The sequence below is a fragment of the Chinchilla lanigera genome, unplaced genomic scaffold (genome assembly GCF_000276665.1).
Source record: "Chinchilla lanigera isolate Chin_1 unplaced genomic scaffold, ChiLan1.0 scaffold00046, whole genome shotgun sequence".
Classification (NCBI taxonomy): Eukaryota; Metazoa; Chordata; class Mammalia; order Rodentia; family Chinchillidae; genus Chinchilla; species Chinchilla lanigera.
The window spans coordinates 14,648,721-14,672,593 of NW_004955447.1; the positions used below are offsets into that span (position 1 = coordinate 14,648,721).

General features: G+C 46.1%; 1 protein-coding gene across 1 annotated transcript; it reads right to left on the reverse strand.

The window, feature by feature from the left end:
- Positions 1 to 1,314: 1,314 nt before the first annotated feature.
- On the reverse strand, positions 1,315 to 23,873 carry Kiaa1211 (KIAA1211 ortholog; the record flags this gene model as incomplete). Its single annotated transcript, XM_013518504.1, is given in 4 exon segments — positions 1,315 to 4,508; positions 13,321 to 13,480; positions 14,505 to 14,695; positions 23,255 to 23,873. Coding segments are annotated over 4 exon segments (1,131 nt in total), but the record flags the coding sequence as incomplete, so codon positions are not given.

Genomic DNA, 23,873 nt, shown 5'->3' on the forward strand with positions numbered 1-23,873 from the left:
ACGTTTCTAGAACAGATTAATCTAACATTTGAATTTGAATCAGCAACCACCACCTCTCCCTGCTTCTCAGGCCTACAGATTATGTCCGGGTTACTCCTGGTACTGAGACCTGTAGACTTGGAATAGGTGGAGTTACGCGCAGGTTTTCCTGGGTTTCCAGGCTGCAAGCAGCCGGTGGCGGGACCTCTTAACCTTCATAATCAGGTGAGTCAGCTCTGGTAATCTGCAGTCTCTTTTACGTATATGTCTCCCCTTGGTTATGCTTCCCTGAGTTTGGAACCCACATTAGGCTACACATGTATCGTACACATATACGCAGACACAGACACATGCAACGGTTTCAAGTTGATACGAAAAGTTGATAGGAGGTTTTTAGGCATTCATTGTTCCTGGCGTTATAGCTCAAGCCCTCTTCCCCAAATGGGTGAAGACACAGCTGCTGTCCTTTGAGTTCTAAGTGTGCAACTCGCGGCCCCCACCGTGAACACTGGGCACTGTTCCCTGCCGTGGCCGTCACTGCCAGGCTTCCTCACAGTTCCCACGTTTGGGTCAGCTGCTTCCAGCTCATTCTCTTCCCACTGAAAGTGAAATCAGCTCTACACCTATAAAGCCGTACAGGAAAGCGCGTAGGCGTCTTATCTGTGGTGGGACCCTCGGGCCGGACGGCCCTCCAGCCACAGGCGATCTGTGCTGGCTGCCCGGAAAAAACGGCCTGTCTTCTACCTTTCGGGTCGGTGCATCTCCAGCCTTACTGTACATACGTAACACCTGGGTCTCTTGCTGTCAGACGCGCATTTGGATTGAAGGAGGCTGGGCGGGGGTGTCCCCCGAGCCACCCTGGAGCCTGAGGCAAAAGGAAAAATCAGTAACACCGAGCCTGTCTTTAAATTTTTGATCTTTCATCCATCGTGGGGTTTTTTGCATTAATTTTGATTTTTAAAAATATTGCATTAAAACAACAATCCCTTGATTGCTGAGGTTCCTGGCAGCTGAGGCAGGGGCCTCGCACAGCCTGCTGCTTTAGTCTGCTCCAGCCAGGCACTCCGCCTAAGCCGCGGGCACCCAGCTCTTGGCTGGTGCTGCCCTCCGCACGGTCAGGAGGCTGTAGGATCATTCTGTCTCAGACCGTTCAGTTCCAGTTCTGGATTGAGATAAATGTTGGTCTCTCTTCATTTTTTTCCTCCCAATACTTACTGAAAAGTATAACAAAGTACCATATAAAACACTTATGAGTTTTTCTTGTTCATGAAAAGCTGTGTAAATACAAGACCACTTGTCATAGAAAGTAGTAAAAATTTCAATTTAAAAAGGAAATTTTCATTAACGCCCAAGATCTTCTTGTTATTTTTTATTGAAAGATCTTTTCCCTTCAGTAATGGACATTTTACATTAAAACTTTATACAACCAAAAATCTCAAATAAAATTACACTAAGTTATTTTCATTCTCTACTAATGTTGGTAGAAATATTGCAAGACACTTGTAGCTAATATTTCTGCTTTAAAATAAGCAATTAAACGTCACAAGAAGAGACAATGAATACATACTATTACATTTGCAGATAACTAGAATGATAATAGTAATGTTTGTGTAAGAAACAATTGCACTTGAAAAATTAAAAAAGTAAACAAAAACCTCTAGTTTTATACATAAGCCTATGAACAAAGGTTAATGATCTATAACCTTGCTGGGAAAAGTGTGTTTAAATTAAAAAAAAAACAAAACTTAGGTATCTAACATAACATTCATTTAGAAAAAGACTACCTTGAACTTTCAGTATTTTTACAGAATTTCCCCCTAGTTTGTTGCACAGAAATGACTGCAACACAACCAAAGCAAAATAACACTTCACTGGTACGTAGTGCAAATCTGGGATGGATTTGTAGATGAAATGATAAAATATGTACCCTTTAGAAATGGGTAAAAGTACTGAACTCCCTTTCCTTGGTAGACTCTTCTTTTGAAAACCTTTTGAAAGATCTTTTTTTGGTGGTGGGGACTGAACGCAGGGATCACTGAGCTATAGGTCCCCAGCCCCTTTGAAATTGAATGTTGAGACAGCCTCTTACAACATTGCCCAGGCTGGCCGTAAACTTACTCTCCTGCCTCAGCCTCCAGAGAGCTGGGATTACCGGCATGTGGCCCTGTACCTGGCTGAAGGAACACTCTTAACAGAGGCCCATCTCCTGCCTTGGGCTAGGTAGTATCTGAGCCAGCTGACTCATGTACCGTTCTTCAATGATCTCACTTCCTCACCTGTTCCCTGTTACTACTGTGGTACTGTTTAAAACTGATAGGAGGAGAGAAAAAGTCAGTTTGGAAGAATTATGGGAGTACTGTAATTCCAGGACTGTAGGTGGAGAGATTGCCATTAAGAAGTGTTATATTAGTGAGGAAATCATTGAACTAACAAATGCCTACTTATAAGACTTAGAAATGAACATCAGTGTGAAAAACGTGCAGTGGAATATTACTTGCTTCCAATAGTAATGAAAATATTACATTGATTCTTAACAGTCTGAAGGTCCAGTATATATAACATTAAATCCAACTTGCAGGAGTACAACTATCCAATTGACCACACACGCCAGCTGCTACAGTGAAGCTGAGCCACTGTTTCTAGGAAGAATATGGTAAATCACTCTTCTGTCATTCTTTAAGGAAATGACAGCATAACATCACACTGCATATTGAGTAAGCATAAAGAAATGATGAATACTATAAAATATGTTTTTGTATGAGAAAAAAGGATGTAATTCGCCTTGTACTGAGCAAAGAATTTATACCTATATTTGGGAGTAAGAATCCAGGAAAAGGGAAATGTGCGAATACCATGACATAGGAAGTTGGTGCCAGTGGTGTGGAGGGGTTTGCTGGTTTATCTGTGGTTCATGTAAAGCAAATTTAGGGAAATAAAAGTAAATGTGGCTTTGAAACTACCAAGTCCCTTCTTTGAGTGCACATGTGTATGACAACAAGGCCACTTAAAACTCTGAGATTGTTTTAAAGGTAGCAAGGTGAATGCGCTAGATTATAAATGCTACTGAACATCTGACTCTATGAATTACTCAAATAGAGTAAAAAAACCTTTTAGTACGAAGGCTCTAGATCTTGGGTTCCTTTTAATTTTCTTTCAAGACCCAAGGGAATTTTCAGAGACATACAGTGTCAGTAGCCTGTTACATTTTTAAATAATGGCTGGTTTGCATGCTTATTTTATTTTTTTCTGATCTTTTGCTTCTTTGGGTGAATGAGACTCCCCTCAGAGTACGGAAAATTGGATTACCCTAGAATCAGTGCATCCAAAGGGTTCAACCTTCGGGACAAACCAGAAAGCATCTGAAGTGTCTGCCAGCATGTGCCCTCCCGGCCCTGTCCTCACAGCATCAGGTGAGCAGGCCTGGGCCACAGCCCGGACATCTGAAGAAGCACTGCACTAGATGGAGATTCTCAGAGAGAGAGGGCTCTTACAACTCTGATACGGAATTTTCTTTCTTTACCATATTATAGAAAAGTGGCCCCGAGGAGCCAATTGGGCCAAATGTTTCACGTCCTTAGAGAGGGTACTAGTACAGTGGGCCTCGGTGTGCTGCTCACACTGCATCCAGTGCGGCAGAAGTGTGAATGGATTTGCTTCCATGTCCCAGCTTTGGGGAGGGCGATGTACAGAAAGCGGACAGAGGCACAGAGCTGGGAGCCAGACTCTCCTTTGCGATTTCCAGTGACTTCCTGCATTCAGAAGGTGGCATTCTTGTTTTCTCTCTACATGACCCTTTTACCTTTACTGTAGGAAGGGCAGACAGACCCAAACATATGGTAAGGCAAATGCCTTCGAAAGAAGAAACCAGGGGCTGGGGACTTAGCTCAGCGGCAAAAGCACCTGCCTGGCAAGTGCAAGGCCGTGAGTTCGGTTCCCGGTACCGGAGAAAAACCAAAAAAAAAAAAAAAAAGAAAGAAAGAAGAAACCAGGAGAATCAAAAACCTTTACGAAGATTGGGAAAGTACGTGTCTGAATGGCCTGTAGGAGGTGTGCCTCTGCAAGGGTGAGGGTTGGGGCGTGGGTGCAGCGGACTCTCGGGAGGAGCTCAGTTTGCAGATTTAACTTCACATGGTCCCTTAGACAAAACTGTCTCTTGAGAACTAGGGGAGCTCAAGGCACCGGGACCTAGGGTTGTGCAAATACACTCTTTACAATGAACACCACCAGCTCAATTTCTAAACATTGCTTGAGCGCCTATAAAACATGCTTCCTTCCCCTACCTTGCTTTCTTTACTTCATATAAAAAATAAATAAATAAAAAGGGCAAGAGAGGAGCCAAGAACTGGCAACAGGAATGGGCGGGTCACTCTACTTAATGATCTGTGGACAGTCGCTCCAGGCCTTTGCTTTTCTCTTGGCCAAAGCCAGCCAGGCTGGTTCTGTAGACACCGGGGCAGCGTCGGGGGTGGAGAATCTCTTGGGGACTTCTTTCACCAGTGGAGCTGGCGGTGCCGAATCTGAGATTTCCACTGGATTTTGGTGGAAAGGAAAAAGAGAAAAGTGGGTCAGATTTTTTTCTAATTAACAGAAATGTGTATACTTGTGTATAACATGATGTTTTGAAGCAGGCATACAGTGTAGAATGGGTAAGTCAAGCGAATGAATTAGCATGTGCTGCCTCACAAGGTTATCGTGTTTGTGCAGAGAACATTTAAAATCTCAGCACTTTTCAAGAACACAATCTTTGTATACTGTAGTCACCCAATTGCACAATACATTTCTTCAACTTATTAACCCACCTCTCAGCACCGCCACTCAGAACCACATTTTGGTTTATCACAAATACGAGATTCAAAACAGAGACACCCAGTGAAACACAAGAGAGGTAAGTTTCTAGGCAGCTTCGGTGAGATCATCTAGGGAAAACAAGCCTAGATTATGACTGTCACATACAGAATAAGAGAGTCAGTGCAGCTGATTCTCCTTTCAGTTTCTAGAAGCTTAGCTTTCTAAGGAATGAATCTATGTTTGCATGAAAGAAAATTACAGGCAAATTTTGTGACCCCAGTCATATGACTCATCAGTCCCATAAAGAAAAAGGTCCCACTAACACTTTGGCTCTGTCAAGGCGGCAAGGTTAACAGGGAGGTGCCTCCTCCACCAAGTGGCCTGGGTTCCTCCGCCTGAGCCCCACAGAGCCTGCCAGCTCTTGTACTTTGCAGTCTGCTTCGTAATGTCTCTGCATCATTACAGCTGCCGAGAGAAAGTAAGAGTGCTCTCATCTTTCTGGGTCATGTGTGCTTCTAGAACTCAGGAGACACTGACTGAAAAGACAATTACTTCAAAACAAAGACTTGCTTTCATAAGCTGGGGCCATTTGGATTGCAAGAACTCTCTCATATTTCCAAACAGGCAGACAAAAGTATGACCTCTTTGTGTTGGAGTTTTCACTTTACTTTGAAAGAAATTCTCATATTTTCTTTCCCTTTCCTCTCTCCCTCTCCTCGTTTCTAAACTTCTGGTTTCAACATTTAGAGCCACTGTCGGGCATAGTGGCACACGCCTGTAGCCCCAGTACTCAGGAGGCTGAGAGAAGAGGATCGCCACAAATTTAAGGCTAACTCACTGCATAGCGAGTTCAAGGCCACCTGAACTACAAAGCAAGACCCTGTCTCAAACAACCACCACAAAAACCAACAATAACAACAAAAACACAGCCGTTAATTCTTGTGTGTAAGATCAAATCAAAGAATGGGTGTGGAGGTTGTAGACAAGTAAGTGCTTTAAAGTGGCTTTCGAACATACAGTGCCTCTGTCTACGGCCATGCCTCCCTGAACACACCCAATCTCATCTATCAAGTGTAAGCTGCCCCTACTACCACCCTGCCAAGTAGTAAATGCTAAGATGTCATATTCCCAGACCTCAGCTAGGTTAACCAGGACATACAAAACCAAGGTCTGAGGGTTGGATGCTACTGTGGTTTGGGGGTGTCCCCCAAGAGTTCATGTCTTGGAACCTTACTTCCTCCTCAGTGGCAGTACAGGGAGATGGGGAGGTTCCTGAGACATGGAGGTAGCCCTCACAAATAGATTATTGCCTTTCTTGGATGAAGAGGTTAGTTACCACAAGCTTACCCCCGGCCCATCCACTTCCCATTATAAGCAGAAGTGGCACAGGGCCTCATTAGATCCAGCTGCCCAGTCTTGGACTTCATATCTTTCTGATATATGAGCTAAGATAAAACCCTTTAGGGAGAACCCACTCTCAAGTATTCTGGTAAAGCAGCAGAAAACGGACTAAGGAAGATGCCCTCTGCAAAACACTGTCACCACGTAACACAAAGAGAAGGAGGAGAGAGGTGGGTCCCTGGGACCCAGGAAAGGTCTGAAGCAAGAACTGACGCCACAGGGAGAGCACTGACAGAGACTGCAATGAGGAAGAAGGAAGTGGCAAGTGAAGCTTTCTCCCGAGCCCTGACTCCCTGTGCGGGAGGGGCGGCTCAAACCTGCAGGCGCACGGTGACTCCCGGCGACCCCAGAGGCCTCCACAGAGAAATGCACCAGTGGAATGGAGCAGTGGATGCAACGGAGGACTGCAGTGGCTGGTGAGTTATTTGGGTTTAGATATCCCCAGGAGCAGGCAATTGGCCAGCAGCCATCTTGGGAAAGGGGCCAAACAAGCTCAGAACTCAGAACAGCTGTGGGCTGGCTCCACCTAGCAGCTCCCAGTGTCAGGGTGAGGCTGCTGAGTTCAAGCTGGCAGGAGGCACATGGAGGGCTGCAGGCTGAACAAACTGGGTTCCAGCCTCCCAGCTAGAAACCTGCCTGAGCTTCAATGGAACTAAAGACAGAGTCTTCCTGGCATTATCCACTACCTTCCCATAAAGCTACGGCTGGCTATCTGGGTTTTGTCCGCCTTCTCTGCTAGTGACAGCAAAGACATGCCTTAAAGTGGACAATTTTTTTTCTTGTATTTTTTTTCATTGTCTTTATTTTTATGAGCATGAACATGGTTTCTATAATTTTTGTTGTTGTTCTGGTTTATATTTCTTCCTTCTCTTTTTCCCTCTTGTCTTCTTTACCAGTTTCCCAAAGTTTGCATAGTTTCTTTGTCGTCCAGCCTTGCTTCCAATCTCTTACTCTTCTATTTCTCTACTTTTTCTCCCTAACCCCTTTTAAACTTTCTCCTGTAAGGGTAAAATCAACATAATGAGGGCTTACTTACTGTGTATAATTTTCTGGTTTGTTTTAGATTTTGTTATATAACCACAAACATAGTTTATATGGTTAAAAGTAGCAAATCAATAGTTACCACAGTTTGTCATTTTCTAGGCTGTGTTTGATGCTATTGTTATTGCTGACTGTACTCCTTTAGCCAAGGTGACATAACTGTTCTAATAAGTTTTCTTCCTGGTATGCCAAGACTGAGACCACCTGAGGGTCATAAACACTACTGTAGGCCAGTGCCAAAGAACCAGGGGCTAGGCCAAATGAGCAGCATTAACCCAGGAATAAAACTAAACAAAAAAGAAAGACAGACAGAAAGAAAAAGAAGACACTTAAGCAAGATGCAGCCCCAGCCTTCCAGCTCACCAAAGACAAACCCAGGGGCCCTGAGGTGGGACAGTTCAAAAGCCTCCCCCACCTGGACTCTCTGAAGTGGTAACAGTGGAAGTAACAAAAGCAGATGAGTGAGCCTCTAGAAAAAATCAAATCAGAAATAATTTCTGAGACAACTACAGAGATGGTGATCATAATGAAAGACTAGGTTAGTGATACTAGAGCAGATACAGATAAAAAAAAAAAAAAAGAGGAGCTTAGGAAAACTATTGAAACCATGAATGCCCAACATAGGAAAGAAATGGAATCCATGAAACAGATTCAAACAGATATCCAGGAGATTAAAAATTCCATTGAAAGAATATGCAGCAGAGTGTAAAGGAAACTATCCAAGAGGAACAGATAACAATCATAAACATATATGCACAAAATACAGGCATAACCAAGTATATTAAAAATATTAATGAACATGAAAAATCAAATAAACACTAATGCAATGGTAATAGGGGACCTCAATACCCACTGTCACAAACAGATCAACTAGACAAAAAAAAAATCAACACTGAAACATCAGAACTAAAACCAAACTTTTGAACAAACAGACTTAGATATCTATAAAGTGTTCTACCCAACAACACCAGAATACAAATTCTTCTAAAATGCACATGGGACCTTCTCCAAAAATAGACCACATACTAGCTAACAGAACATACTTATGCAAATGCAAAGGAAGTGAAATTACCCCATTCATTTGATCAGACCATAGTACAATGAAATTGGAAATCAATGGCAAAAAAAAAAAAAACCACAAGAACTTCATAAACGCAGGGAAACTAAATAACACCCTCCTAAACAACAATGGGTCACAGACTGAAGAAATTAGAGTTTCTACAATTAAATGATAATGCCAGTACAACATACTGGAACTCATGGGACGCAATGAAAACAGTCCTAGGAGGGAAATTTATAGTGGTGAATTTTCATATCAGAAAATTCAACTTCAAATAATCTAATGTTGAACTTCAAACTTGTACATAAAGAAGAGCAAGTCAAGCTCAAAGATCAGACAAGGGAGGAAATTAGAGAGATCAGACCAGAAATTAATGCAGTGGAGACTAAGGAAACAATACAAAGAATCAATGAATCAAAGACTTCATTCCTTGAAAGATCAATCAAACTGACAAACCCTTAGACAACCTTATTTAAAAAAAGACTCAAATCCATGCAATTAGGAATGAAAAGAGTAAAATCACAACAGATCCTACAGAAATCCAAAAGATCATCAATACTTATTTCAAGAACCTGTATGGGCAGATTCCTAGATACACATGAATTACCAAAGCTGAATGAAGAAGACATAAATTTCTAAATAAACCAGTATTACTCAATGGAATTGAAGAGGTAAGGAAAAACCTACCAATAAAGAAACCCCCCTGCCTTGATGCATTCACTGCTGAATTCTATAAGAAATTTAAAGAAGACCCAATGCCTCTACTTCTCAAACTCTTTTATGAAACTGAAAGAGAAGCAGTATTCCCAAATTCATTCCTGGAAGCAAGCATTACCTTGATACCCAAACCAGAGTAGGGTCCAACCAAAAAGGAGAACTATAGGCCAATCTCCCTAATGAACATAGATGCAAAAATCCTCAGTAAGATATGGCAACCAGAATGCAGGAAACTATCAAGATTAGCTGGCCATTAGTGGTGCATGTCTATAATCCCAGGACTCAGGAGGCTGAGGCAGGAGGATCATTGAGAGTTCACGACCAGCTTGGGCTACAAAGTGAGCTGAAGGTCAGCCTGAACTGCATAGCAAAACCCTGTCTCAAAAAAAAAAAAAAGAAGATTATACACCATGACCAAGTAGGATTCATCCCAGGTCTGTAGGGATGGTTTGGTGTTGGATACCGGGGCTCTGTCTGTGTTGGAAAAGGGCATAGGCGTAGTGCTCTGAGGTCAAGATAAACACCACAGCGGAGGGTGGTAGCCAAGGAGAGAGCTGCTATTTCAGAGCAATAAAGCTGCCAACCTTAGAGATCAAACAGTTCTCTTAATGGGCAATGTTTAATACTTAGAGAAGTCTTTGAACTGACTCCCAAGATCCTGCTCAGTTCCTGCACGTGCCTCAGTATCCCATTCTTTTGTTTAAAAATCAAATAAACATGAGCTTCCCAGAGAAGTTCTTTGTCTCAACCCCCAGGGAATCTCAGATTCTTTTAGAGGGTTTTGATCTTTCTGGAGCCCTAGAAAATCATGTCACTTGTCTCTTATTCAGGCTGTTTGCTGTCTACTCATTTAGGAGACTGGGGCTAGGCAAAGGCTTCAGTAGTTCAATATACACAAATCGTAATGTATATGATTTATTTACACAAATCATAATGTATTGATATGATTATCATAATATATACCATAGTAACAGAGCAAAGAACAAAAATCATATGATCATCTCAATAGATGCAGAAACAACATCTGACAAAGTCCAACACCCATTCATGACAAAAACCCTACACAAAATTGGAATAGATGGCCTCAGTCTGGTAAAAGCCATCTATGACAAACCAATACCTAACATCATCCTAAATGGGCAAAAACTGAAAGCTTTCACTCTTTAAATCAGGAACAAGACAAGGATGCCCACTGGCACCACTCTTATTCAATACAGTTCTACAAACATTAGCCAGAGCAATTAGACAAGAGAAAGAGATAAAAGGAATAAGGATAGGAGAAGAAGAAGTTAAATTGTCATTATTTGCAGATGACATGATGCCTTACATAGAAGACCCCAAAATCTCCACGAAAAGACTTTTTTTCTTTGGTCTTTTTGAGACAGGGTCTCATTATGCAGTTCAGGCTGGTCTTGAACTCACTTTGTAGCCCAGGCTAGCCTCAAATTCACCACAATCCTCCTGCCTCAGCCTCTCAAGTGCTGGAATTACAGGCGTGCACCACCATGCCCCGTTCGAAAAGACTTTTAGGTTTAATAATCAGTAATGTAGCTGGATACAAAATCAACACCTAAAAGTCAAGAGCATTCCTGTACACAAATAACAAACTCACTGAGACAAATTAGGGAAAGAACACTTTTGAAAATAACATAAAAAAATGGAATACCTAGGAATCAATTTAGTGAAGAAGTAAAAAAGACCTTTATGTTTACATTGAAAATTTTCAGTAACCTGGAAAAGAAGAAGAAAGAAGATATCAGAAAATGGAAAGATATCCCTTGTTCTTGAGTAGGATGAAACAATACAGTGAAAATGACCATGCTTTCAAAATTGTTATTTAATTGTTAGATTTAATGCAATCCCAATCAAAATACCAATAGCATATCTCACAGAACTAGAGAAAACAATCCTAAAATTCATCTGGAACCTAGAATAGCAAAAGCAATTCTTGGCAACAAAGGCAAGGCAGGAGGCATCACAATCCCTGGTTTGAAGTTACACTACAAAGCTACAGTGATAAAAACAGCATGGTACTGGCAAAAAGCAGACCTGAGGACCAGTGGAACAGATTAGAAGATGCAGAAACAACTTCAAACACACTGAGCCACCTCATCTTTGACAAAAGAGCCAAACCCCGTCACTGGAAGAAAGATAGCCTCTTTAATAAGGGGTGCTGGAAAAACTGGCTTTCCACGTGCCAAAGATTAAAACTAGGCCCGTATTTTTCACAATGCACTAAACTAAAGTCAAAATGCGTCAAAAATCTAAATATTAAAATAGAATCACTAAATCTGTTGGAAGACACAATAGGTAGAACTCTTGAAGACACTGGTGTAGGCAAAGACTTTATGAATAAAACCTCAATCAGACTGGAAGTACCACAAAGAATCAGCAACTGGGATCTCATATTATTAAAAAGCTTTTGCACAGTAAAAGAAACCATGACAGTGAAGAGACAGTCCACAGTGTGGGAAAAAATTTTTGTCAGCTGTTCCTCAGACAAAGGACTAATATCTAGAATATATAAAGTACTCAAAAAAATCAGACCCCCCCCAAATTTAAAGACCCAATGCAAAAACCAGCATGTGAAATGAACAGACACTCCTCAGATGAAGTAGAAATGGCAAACAAATAAATGAAAAAATGCTCAACATTACTGTTATTGACAGATGCAAATGAAAACAATGCTGAGATTCCATCTTGCTTCAGAAAAATGGCTCTTATGAAGAACTCAACCAATAACAAATGCTGGTGGGGCTGTAGGGAAAAAGGAAAGTCTCCGTTCTTGGTGGGAATGTAGACTGGTACAACCACCATGGAAATCTTTGTGGAGATTCCTCAAAAAATTAACACTAGAGGTTCCATTTGACCCAGCTACTCCCCTTCTTGGTATCTTCCTGAATGAATTAAAAGCACGATGCCACAGCAATGTATGTGTACCCACATTTATAGCAGCACGGTTTATAACAGTGAATCTTGGAAGTAGCCCAAATGCCCATCAACCAATGAATGGATAAGGAAGATGTGTTTTTTATTTTTTAATACAGTGGAGTACTATGGCATGAAGAAGGATAAACTTGAGACATCTCTAGCTAAATGGATGTACCCTGAAACCATACCTTAAGTGAAATTTGACACACATGTTCAAGTATTACAGGGTTTCTCTGGTGTGAGAAACAGAAAGTGTACATAAGGACCAAATTGTGTAACAGATTTTGGGAAATGGGAAGTGTTCAAATGAGAGGAGGAACAGGGAGGGGGGGACAGGGGAAAAGAACAGAAGGGAAAAGGGAAAAACGGTTCTGTAAATAGAGAGGTGAAGAGGGGTTGCAGGGAGACGAGGGCAACGGAAAAATAAGCAAAGCAGAATGTATCATGTATGTACAGGTACAAACTCCCTATGATGAATGTTTTTATGTGTATCATAAAATAAAAAGTAAACAATATATACAACCACAATATCATATACAAAAAAAGTATATACCAAGTAATTTGTAACAAGGAAATAGTTGGAAGCCATTGGACAATTTTCTTTTTTAACAGAATTTTTCAAATGAGTAACTGTTATGTTATGAACATATGCAAACTGCTGCTGTTACTTAGTATCCTAGACCTGGTTGTGGGAAACCCTCCTGTGAAAGTCGGACTGTCAGGAACTTGCTGTTTGAAATCACGTCAGTTAGAACGGACCCGGAGCAGCCACGTGGGTCACTGACAGAGGAGCAGCTTCCGTTCCCAAGCTAGGCGCAGAGCCTCGGGGCGGGCGGGGTTGGGGTGCACTTAGATGGAAGATTTCACACATTTCACTTTGCAGGTTCCAAAGAAGCAGGATCCTGAGTCTACTCAGCATGGCTTCTTTCTACCCTTCGTTCTAAGCCTATCAAATCGCTGCTCCATTTCAGTTGTACCTAAGCTCCACCCTCCCCCAGTCCCACCGTCCTCCATCTCCTCCTGTGTCAGCTTTGTCAGACTGCAGGTGGAGGTGTGCAGACGGCTCACACTGTCTTGTTGAACGTCCGTGCACCTAGTGAGCCCGCTGACGGCACGCTGTTGCTGGGAACTGGCCACGGTGGCAGTATTTACGCCACAGGATACGGCAAGTGCTGCAAGTCAGGGGCCTCTCCAGTCCTGCAGGAGCTGCAGACCTTTCACATGAAGCTGCTGACAGCAGAGGAGTGTCTCCCGGCCCTCATCAGATTAGCTTTATTGGTCCCGAAGGTCATGAAGGGGGCCATGAGCCTGTGGCCTCCGAAGCTGTGCTATTACACTGCCGGAAAAAAGCCTGTCCTGAGACACCCGTAACCAAAGAGAAGCAGAAACGGGCCCGCCCCTACCTGTCACGGATGTCGGAAGGGTGTTGGCCTTTTTCAGCTGTTCTCGGCGCTCAAGCCGGGACGCGGCCGTCTCCGGCTTCTCCTCTGGCTGAGCCGCAGACTTCTGCAGTGAACCTGCTCTGCGGACACTGCCGCTGCCAGGCTGTGCGCCGGCGCTGGTCTGGTGGGCAGAGACGGGAGGTGTGTTCCCAACCTCACACAGACCGAGCCCGCCGCCACGCGGTCCCAGGACCCGTGCCGGCCCCCGCCCGGAGGAAGGGCCACCTGCACGGGACAGCCGCGTGTGCTCAGCCCGGGCAGCTCCGCGGGCCAGTGACGGAGCCGCCTTCCTAGGACAGCCGCGGTAAGCTGACTGGTCCAGCCACAGGACAAGGCTCTGGAGTTTACCCTGCCCACTGCTTAAGTGAAATCATCTATTTCTCACAGGCAATAGTGCTCCCTTATCTACGAAGGATGTATTTTAAGATCCTGAAGCCGTGGACAGCGCTGAACGCTGCAGACGCCACGCTTCACCTCCACCCTAGACCTCAGCAACCTCCGCACGTGGCGTTTCTCCTTTATGAGGTCAGGGGTTTTCCCTTTCCGTACAAAGGAAGCACGTCACAGCCTCTCTTGTGTGTCTGACTCACTAACCTTCTGTTTGGGGGCCGCTCTTAAAGCAGGGGTGGCCCGAACACAAGGGTTACTGTGCTGGTCAGCCTGGTCACTGAGAGCACCAGAGGGGCGGGGCGACAGCGGACAGATGCTAGACAGAGAACCGTGTCCCGGAGGGCTGCGCTGGGCAGCGTGCACTTCCACCTGCCACTCAGAACACAATTTCAAATGCATGGACGGTTAGTTCTGAAGTTTCCATCCAGAGCCTCCGGCCCACGGCTGGCCTTCAGTAACAGAACCCGTGGAAAGGGAGAGCTCAGGGTGGAGGGGCTGCCCCAGCTGGCGCTCCGTGGGGTCACTGCTGCAAGTACAGCACGGGTTCTGCAAAGCGAGTTCACCCAAGAGCAGACCGAAACCACATCGAACTTCATACTGAGCTGCTTCCCTGATTTCAGCGTAACGTGATTTATTTACCGTTACGGCCTTCATAAACTCCACCTCCACCCTTGGGTTTTTTCCAATCAATCCTTGTGACCTAAGAGAGCTGGGTTTGGGACAGTAAAATGAAAGCTGAGAAGCATGCGACTCACGTTCTCTTTGGAGAGCTTTTCTGCCTGCTTGGCCTCCCGGGCCTGCTTCCTCTCCGCGCGGGTGGCTTGCTGCTCACGAAAGCCCCTCTGCTTCTGCAGTGCTAGCGTTACCCACAGCGGCTGCGCCGTTTCCCCTTTCTCCGAGAGTCTGGAGCCATCCAGAGAGTGCCTGCTCTGGAGCACTGGCTTCTCTGCAGGGAGAGATGGAGGGGTCTGCTGTGAACCTGAGCTGTGCCAGCTCCTCGCCCTTCACCTGGAGGTGTGTAGGTTCGTGAAGCATTCCTGCCTGACACAAAAATGTGCCCATGCCTACGGGACTCTGCTTGGTAGGATCATGACATCTTTGATCAAGAGAAAACGTGGGGCACTTCTCTTCCCTAGAAATGGAAGAAGTTACTTTGTACCAAAATAGAATCTCCAGTGTCATAGAATCTCAAGCTGGCCAGGTGTGGTGGTGCAGGCACTTGGGAGGCAGAGGCAGGAGGACTGCTGTGAGTTTGAGGTGAGTCTGAATTACAAAGTGAGACCCTGTCTGGAAAAAAAAATCTCACGCTTACAAGAGATCCACGCAGTTAATGGTTCACTGTTCTGCTTTTTACTGGTTGCTTTAATGAGATTTCTTTTTAGCAATGGAAGCCTCCCTCCAACATCCTATGTAGAACCCGTGTTTGAAGGTCAAAAAAGAGGCAGCCTAATGAGGCTGCGGGGGGGCGAGGCTCTGAGGAACAGTGAGAAACCCAGTTCCGGCCCAGTCCCACACCTGGTACGTGGGGCACGGGGGTCAAAGCAAGCGAGCGCCGAGCACAGGCCGCCGGCAATCAGCGCGCAAGCAGAAGCTGCATCCTCTGGCTTAGACTTCCAGCCTCTACGATCACCTCCCCGGGGGCTGGGGTTGCAGAGTACAGGGCTCGGAAACAGCAGACCCGGCTTTGATCTTATGTGGCCTCAGAAAAGCTGCTTGACCTCCCTAAGCTTTAGTTTTCTAATCTATGAAGGAGAAATAATGGCATGTTACCAAGCTGCCATGGAAATGAGACGCTGGTTATCAGAATGTTTAGGAGACTGCTCAGCATGTATTACTCATTCTACAAAAGTGAGCTGTAATTATTTACGTTTACGGGACAAAAGTCCCCTCTTTCAAGTAAAATTTATATACTTTCAGAGATAATCGTTCTAGTACTACATGCTTTACTATCTCAAAGGAAAAGGGCTCACTGTAGTCCTGCTCTCTTGAAACCCAATAGAGGTTTACACCCTGATAATGCAGAATCTTAACACCCAGGCTCTCAGTCATCTGGACTTGTTACTGTGCTCTAGGACAAAGAGAAAGACCACAGAACAAGAAAACAAATTTGAATCGGGAATTCAAGCGGGGAGAAAAGGTAGATTCCGCTAAATATGCTTTCACAGTGCCAGGGATCAAACAGGGCCTTGTACATCTAGGCAAGCACTCCACCAAGGACCTGGGCCCCAAGTCGCTGCTTCATTTTCTGTATCACTTAGTTCTATAATGCTGTAGAAAAGAATGCATATTTATAATGAGAGCTGGGCACTGTAATATCCCTGAATACCAAATACAGATTTCCATAGGACCTAACTCAGAGAAAAAAACCAACACATTTCAGAAGGATTTCAAAACAAAACAAAACTGACACTGAAAGGCATTTCTTTATTTCCCTTCAGCTAGCCAGAAAATAAAGTATTTAGCACCTCAAGCCTCAGCTGTACTGAGAAGCTTTACATATATCAGAACTAACTTAATGAGTCCTTGTTTTTTTACTCAGGGCTCTGTGACACTTTAAAAAAAAATTCTTTTTGAGACAGGGTCTCACTAGGTAGCGCAGACTGGCCTGAACTTGTGATCCTCCTGTCTCAGCCTCCTGAATAGCTGGGATTACAGATATGTAAACTGGCTCACTTCTTTGTAAGACTTCTAAAAACTGAATTGCAGAGATCTAAATGACTCCCACATAAAGCTATTATGTAAAAGATAATTTTATATTAAATATTCCATCTGAACTGGTGTGAGGGTGGTCATAAAAGCAACCTGCCAGTTTTCTGCCAACCACCTTTACTGGTATTTATCACAGGGGTCAAAATGCCTTTAACATATAATTGACTAAATTCCTAGTTAACCCAGTTTGAACACACCCCTGGGCAGGGAGCGGGCGAAAGACGGCTGCTGCAGCCCTGGCACAGCTGGCTGCGTTACGAGGGGTCCGGAGCCGGCTGGCTGAGGGATGCTGGCTGTGGGCTTCTTCCGTTGCATGGCATTTCTGATCACATAACCACACACGCACTTCTTGTTCCTCAAAAATGGGAGGAGAATAAAACTTTATTCTCCACAGCTGCTTGGAAAACTGTAGAGACCAGCAGGAGTCTACTGCTGTCAGTGAAAACTAATACACGGCAACGGCAAGAGGGGGAGCTGGGCAGAATCGGTGCGAAGCACGGCCTCTGGGCAGGCTCTGGCTCCCCTGGGACTCAGGGACGAGGACGGGCCCCAAATGAATAGATTCTCTTAGTGCAAGACCACAGTGTGGAAATTAGAGCTGGCTTACAGATAGCTGAGGCCACCTCAGGGAGACGCCAACGGCAGAAGCGTCTCTGCTACAAGGCAGAGGTCACTCTGGGACCCTGTGAGAGTTTTCCTGCCGTTATTCTGTGAAGTCAGTGGCAGGGCCACTGTTCACCTCCGAGACAGGCATCCAAGACGGTGGATCACTCACTCCAAGGAGTCGGGAGATATGTGTGGTCAGGGCTTCGAAGCTAGACCAGCGTTCATTCTGTTGGCGGAGAAATTCAGACTGCAAGGTTTCCATTTTGCTATTACTTCCTAAAAACTATCAAAAATTAAAGACAGAGGTTTTTCATAAAAAGAAATAATGAATCTTGGGCCGGCTTTTTATCTCCTTGGAACTGTAGTTCTAATTGGGCAATCTGGAGTTACATGAGGCACTGACAACAGTGCGTGTGAAGGCCCGATAGGTCTGGTTCGCGCCTGGGATCACAACAGGTTAAAATGGAACTCAGCTGGCAGTGGCCCAAAGGCTGTAACCAAAGAATCCCTGGCATACGTGCCCACATTCCAGCGCCCAGGACTATCCACTAGGGACAGCCAAGATGGCAGCCAAAGAGCTACCTCTGGTATGTGGAAAAATTAGGACAGGGGCTGAAGAGGCCAGAAAGGATTGTGGGAGCATGGTGGGGCCCCACAATCTCCTTCCCACAAGGGAAGAAAGGGAAAAAACCGCATGAAAGGGTCCTTGCTGAGGCCATTCCAGTGGCCTCTGTGGGGCACAGCCTTGGAGCGTCTAGTCGCACCTGCAAATGCCCGAAGGGCCTGCCAGGGAGGGAGAAGAGCGAGTGCTGGAGACCTGTGCCTTCTGTGGGCACTTCAGCTTGAAGTAGGCTGAAGAGGAAAATAGTTAACTTTTTACAGTTAAAATTCCTGCAACTAACTACTCCCTGAGCAGACCTGTCTTCCTGTCTCCCACCAACACTAGGAGCATATTTCCCTCATCTAACAGACCACACCCTGAACTTGTACGTCTCAAGCACTTGCTTCCTGCAAATTCTGAGCCTGCCCCCGCCCTGAGCCTGTGTGCTTCCCGTAACTCCGAGCTTGCCGGGAGTTTGAACTTACATACTTGCGATATAAATGACGTAGTCTTCACTTAATCAGTAATAACAATGTAAGCTGTAACCAATCAATAACCGCCAAATACTCTGCTTCTGTACTTCCCGCTTGCTTAGCCCATAAGAGCCCCAAACTACCAAGGATCGGGTCCTGGTGTTTTGGTGCGTGATGAATCCCTATCAGGTCCATCAACGTGAAATATATCTGCATCCAAATCCTGGGTGTCGTTTCGGGGCTTCACAGCAAGCTAATGTGGCAGGAGAAACTGTCATCAGAAAAAGTTTCCATTGCTACGAGGGACACAGTGCTTACAACACGAGACCACTGTTACTGAACGTGGCTTGAGACTTCTTACCATCAAAGGGGCTGAAAATATAGGAAAAACTTCTGCAAGTCAACAGGGAAAAGTGTTTTTAAAAGTTTACAGTGTTTTATAGATGCCAAGTGAGAAGCACCCGGGGAATTTCCCACAGGGTAAAAGAACATGATTTCACCTGGGGAAGAAGTCCCCATGCTGGCACTAGTTCTGCGGGGAGCAAAGCCAACAAGTCGACCCACTTTCCAGGTAGGGCTTCCATGCCTGTGCAGTGGACCCACATCTACCTACTTATACACACGTTCTGAGCATCAAAGGAGCCGGTTAAATAAAAGCACTTTGCAGCTGGCATGGTGGCGCATGCCTGTAACTGTGCTGTGCAGGAGGCTGGGGCAGGAGGATCACAAGTTCAATGCCAGCCTGGGCAACTTAGTGAGACCCTGTCTCAAAATGAAAAAAAAAAAAAGAGGGGTGAGGGAGCTGTAACTTAGTGGTGTAACTTAGAGTGCCCTTGTCGAGCACGTGTGAGGCCCTGGATCTGGTCCCCAGTACAGCAAAATGAATGAATGAATGAATGAATGAACGCACTGTGTGAATAAATGATGAAGTTTAAAGAATGGCTGAAATCATCCAAACACAGTAAAACCCCTCATTTCAGTGAAGGCTTTGCAAAGCACAAATGCTTTGTCAATCACATAAACTTTCTGAAAATTCATTTAGTTGTGATTCAAACCTATTCTCTCTCATTGTAAAATTCAGTCGACAGGAGATCTAGAGCCCATTTGAGTTCCTTTCTTCAAATTCTAGAGAAACGACCAAGTGACTTTGGGCTTGCAGGGATGCAGTCACTCTCCGAAACATTACTTCTTTGAGAGACGGACCCTATGCCTGTCTTTTCTATGCATCACAAGTAGGAATTTCAGAATGAGCTGCTACGAGTACTGAGCAGTCTATGCAGCTGAACACGTAAGCCTGTCACTGCCGTTCTATTCCCACCAGCTGGGCTTAGAGCCAGCTTTGCAGAGCTTGGTCTACGTATTACTCCTTGCTGGCCTCAGCCCTAAACTGCACACCTCCTTGTAAACCAACAGTCACCACAGAAGGGTGTGTACACCCTAGGGAATGTGCGAGAAAACTAATTCATCAGTGTGAGTGGAAAAATTAAAACTTCAATTTTTATTCTACAAATAATAATGAAAAATGCTTTTCTAATGTTTACTACCCAGACTGTTACTGACATCTTCGCTCAGCTCACATGGCTGAAGGCCTTGTGAAGGACGTGGGAAAGGTTTCCCAGAGTGGCCAGAGGGCTATGCTGCGGGGACTGCGCGGGGCGCTGGGGAGACCTGTTCTTGCTGTTACTGTACTGGGAGGTTCCATATGCGGACTGTGCTGTCCGCTTTCACTCACTCACTCTTACAAGATGGACAGAAGGTGTAAAGAAGCTCCACAGATTTCATTTATTACTAATAAGGCAAGCATCAGGAAATAGCAGAGGTGACAGCTCCTCGCCTGCTGCTTATGAAGAAATCAGATCCATGAAGAAGTTGGCCAAAGAGAATAGAAAGAGGGACTACGACGTGCAAAGCAGAGGTATGTCCACTGTGGTCATAACGAGCTCCATTCACTCCGGTGTATGTGACGTCCCAGGGGCTGCAGCTAGTGATGGCACTACGTGTATACAACCCACAGATCAACTGCAGGTGTGTGCTGAACATTTTTATCCTAATGGGGTGTGCAGTCAAATAAGTTTGTGAGCCTTGCCCTGGAGGAAAGAGCCCAGGCTGCACGGCAAACCCCAGTGAACAGACACAACAACCCACACGCAACCCAAGGCAGCGGCCCTACTTTCACGATTTGTTTGTGTCAAGAACAATTCAGTAAGTAGAGCCCTGACAGCCCCAAATCTGAAAACTGGAAAGAAAACAGGCAGTGATAGTTTGGGGGAGAAAACTGAAATACTCGAAGGGCCACCTGTAAGAGAGAGAAGCAAGCGCGAGCCACAGAGCAGACCAGACCAGCAGAGGGACTCTGCAGACACCATGAAAGCTGACGGCACAAAAACTACAGTCAAAATTAAAAACGGGCCCCTAACCCAGCAGACAGGCAGAAAGCACTGGGGAGAAGCCGGCCTGAAGCTGCTGACCACAAGGCCATCCAGGAAGGCAGGCTGGGAAAGCAACCTCTAGAAAAGGGCACCCCAGTCTCTGAAGGCGGGTAACCGAGTCAGCTTCTCAGTGAACAGCCCTGTACTCTGCAGCAATCACCCTGAACCCACACACTCAAAAGAGAAGCGCCCCTCCCCGAGGGGCAGAACCCGGAAGGCAGGGTGGTGAACAGGATGAACAGTCTGAGACTTGGTGTCCAGATGCTGGAGAATGGCCATGAGGAAGACGGATGTGGTCCCCAGCACCCAGGAAGGAGCTCAGGTGAGAGCTGAAGCCCACAGGGAGAGTGGAGAGACCTCCACACACAAGAGGGAGGTGGCGAGAAGTGAGCGGTTTCCCGAGCCCTGACTCACCGTGCGGGACGGCCGGCTCAAACCTTCAGGCGCACGGGGACTACCGGCGACCCCAGAGGCCTGCACAGAGAAACCTGCCATGGAATGGAGCAGTGGACGCGACAGACTGCAGCGGCTGGGGAGTTACTCAGGTTCAGATGTCCTGCTGAAGAGGGCAACTGGCTGGTAGCCATCTTGGGAGAGGTACCAACTCAGCCCAGAACACAAAACAGCTGTGGGCTGGCTCCATTCAGCGGCTCCCAGTGTCAGGGCAAAGCTGCCGAGTTCAAGTTGGCAGGAGGTCAAAGAGCCAAATTCAGGCCACAGGGAGCAGAGTGCAAGCTGGCAGGAGGAACACACAGAGCTGCAGGCTGAGCAAATTGGGTTCCAGCCTCACAGCCAGAAACCAGCCTGAACTTCAGTGGAACAAGTGCAGCCTTGCTAGGATTATTCACTGCCCCACCATAAAGCTTGATGGGATTAATCAGCATGGACCCAGGCTCTACCTGTCTACTTTGTCTCTCAGTGACAGCAGAGACACACCCTGAAGTGGACATTTTTTAAATTTTCCTTTTCTTCTTTTTGTTTTTTTTCTCTTCATTGTTTGTTCTTGCTTTTATATGCATGTGACCACTGTTTCTGGCTTTCTGGTGTTCTGTTCTTGTTTTTATTTCTTCCTTTTCTCTTTCCCTCCTATCTTCTTCACCGTTTTCCTGAAGTTTGCATAATTTTCCTTTGTCCTCTAGCCTTGCTTCTAATCTCTTACTCTTCTTCTATTTCTCTCTTTTACCCCTCTAACGCCTTTTAAATTTCCTCTCCTGAGGGTAAAATTGCCATATTGAGGATTTATTTACAATGTTCTGGTGTGTTACAGACTTTGTTATATAACCACAAACAGTTTACACGGTTAAAGGTGGCAAATCAATAGTTACCACAGTTTGTCATTTTCTAGGCTGTGTTTGATGCTATTGTTATTGCTGACTGTACCACTTTAGCCAAGGTGACATAACTGTTCTAATCAGTTTTTCTTCCTGGTACACCAAGACTGAGACCACCTGAGGGTCATAAACAGTACTACAGGCCAGTGCCAAAGAACCAGGGGCTAGGCCAAATGAGCAGCTTCTCATCCCCAATAAATTGAAGAGGTAGGATCTTGCAGCAGTCTCAGAACCAAAAGCCATCTACACCTGGAAGACATCTCTGAGAAGCAGTCATTTCCTAAGAGCTGTGAATACTAGCAATAAACTACTTGCCTTAAGCAATTTACAAGGATTAACCCAGGAATAAAACTAAACAAAAAAGAAAGACAGACAGAAAGAAAAAGAAGACACTTAAGCAAGATGCAGCCCCAGCCTTCCAGCTCACCAAAGACAAACCCAGGGGCCATGAGGTGGGACTCTCTGAAGTGGTAACAAAGCAGATGAGTGAGCCTCTAGAAAAAATCAAGTCAGAAATAATTTCTGAGACAACTACAGAGATGGTGACCATAATGAAAGACCTGGCTAGAGACTCTACAGCAGACACAGATAAAAAAATAGAGAAGCTTAGGAAAATGATGGAAACTATGAAACAGATCCAAGAAGAGACCCAGGACATTAAAAATCCCAGTGAAAGTATGTGCAGCAGAATGAGCCAATGTGATGACAGACTATCAGACGTAGAAGACAGGACTGTGATTAGTGATCATGTAAAGGAAGATTTCCTCCCTAAAAACCTCAGGGGAGAATTTCTCTGGGGAGTGTAAAGCTGCAGCCCTTATTTATTTCCTCCTCTCTGCAGAGCAGAAGAGAGAGTTAGCCGAGGGTGCTGGGTGGCCACCGGCCTGCCCCAAGTGCTCAGCAGGAGGACGCATCAGAGGCAGCCACAACAGGCTGGCCCCGAAGCTTCTTTCCCGCAGTGCCCCGGGGCAGGCTGGCAGGTGGTGTGTAGGGAGGGCCTGAGGGCAGCACTGGCAGGGCGTTTCACATCACACGTGGACCAAGCTAGCTGTCCACCGAGAGGGTGCCCAGACCCCGGGGAGATGTCTGCAGCCCTGGCCTCCCGACTTGCTGCAGGAGACAGAACACAAACTCTGGGCTCGGAAACGTCAGTTTTCACCGTCAGTGCACGTCCCCCTCATGGTGGATCAGGACTATAGTTCAGTTCAAAGATGCGTAAGTAAAAGGCCTCACTCTGATCATGAGGGTCCTTTGAGAACCACACACTGGCTTCTAATTATCAAAGCTGCTCTCGGCTTCCGGGGGAGCTCCTGTGGCTCCAGCAGTGAAGGGGCGCCCCTCCCGACAGGTACCTACCTTTCCGCGCAGCCTCTGGAGTCTGGGAAAGTCTGTCCGGCTGGGCGGCAGTCCGAGGTGGGGAAGCGGGCTTCCTCTCCCACGCCTCTTCCTCCTGGTCCCTCTTCTGGCCCTTCCTTTCATCCGGGGCTGGTGGTGAGGGTGGCTGGGGGTCCCTGCTCTCCTGGCTCTCCCTGGGCAGCTGGCTGGGTTCGGAGTCGGGCTTCCCAGCCCTCCGAGCCAGTAGCTCTGCCAAATAGGGCCGGCTGAGCTTGGCGAGCGGGGACGACGGGGGTGTGTGGCCAGCAGGCTTGGGCGCCAGGGCAGGCTTCTGCACCGGCGCTGCTCTGCCGGCTGTCTGGTCCAGCTCTGCAGCCGGGGCCTGGCTGCCGGCTGGCGCGGGGCCGGGCTGGGCTCCCGGCGCAGAGTCCCTGCGGGGGGCTGGGGGCTGCTTCCCGTCCTGCGGGGGCGCAGGGCCTGGCTTGGGGGCCGCTCCCTCCGCTTCTCTCTCCCCGGGGGCGTCCGCGCTGTCTCCCGAGCTGCCGTGTCTCTTCTTCTTCTTCTGCTCGGCCTGCTGGTCGCAGTGGAAACGCAGGGAGTAGTTGGTCCTTCTCAGTTTTATTCCGAAAGGGGAGGACTT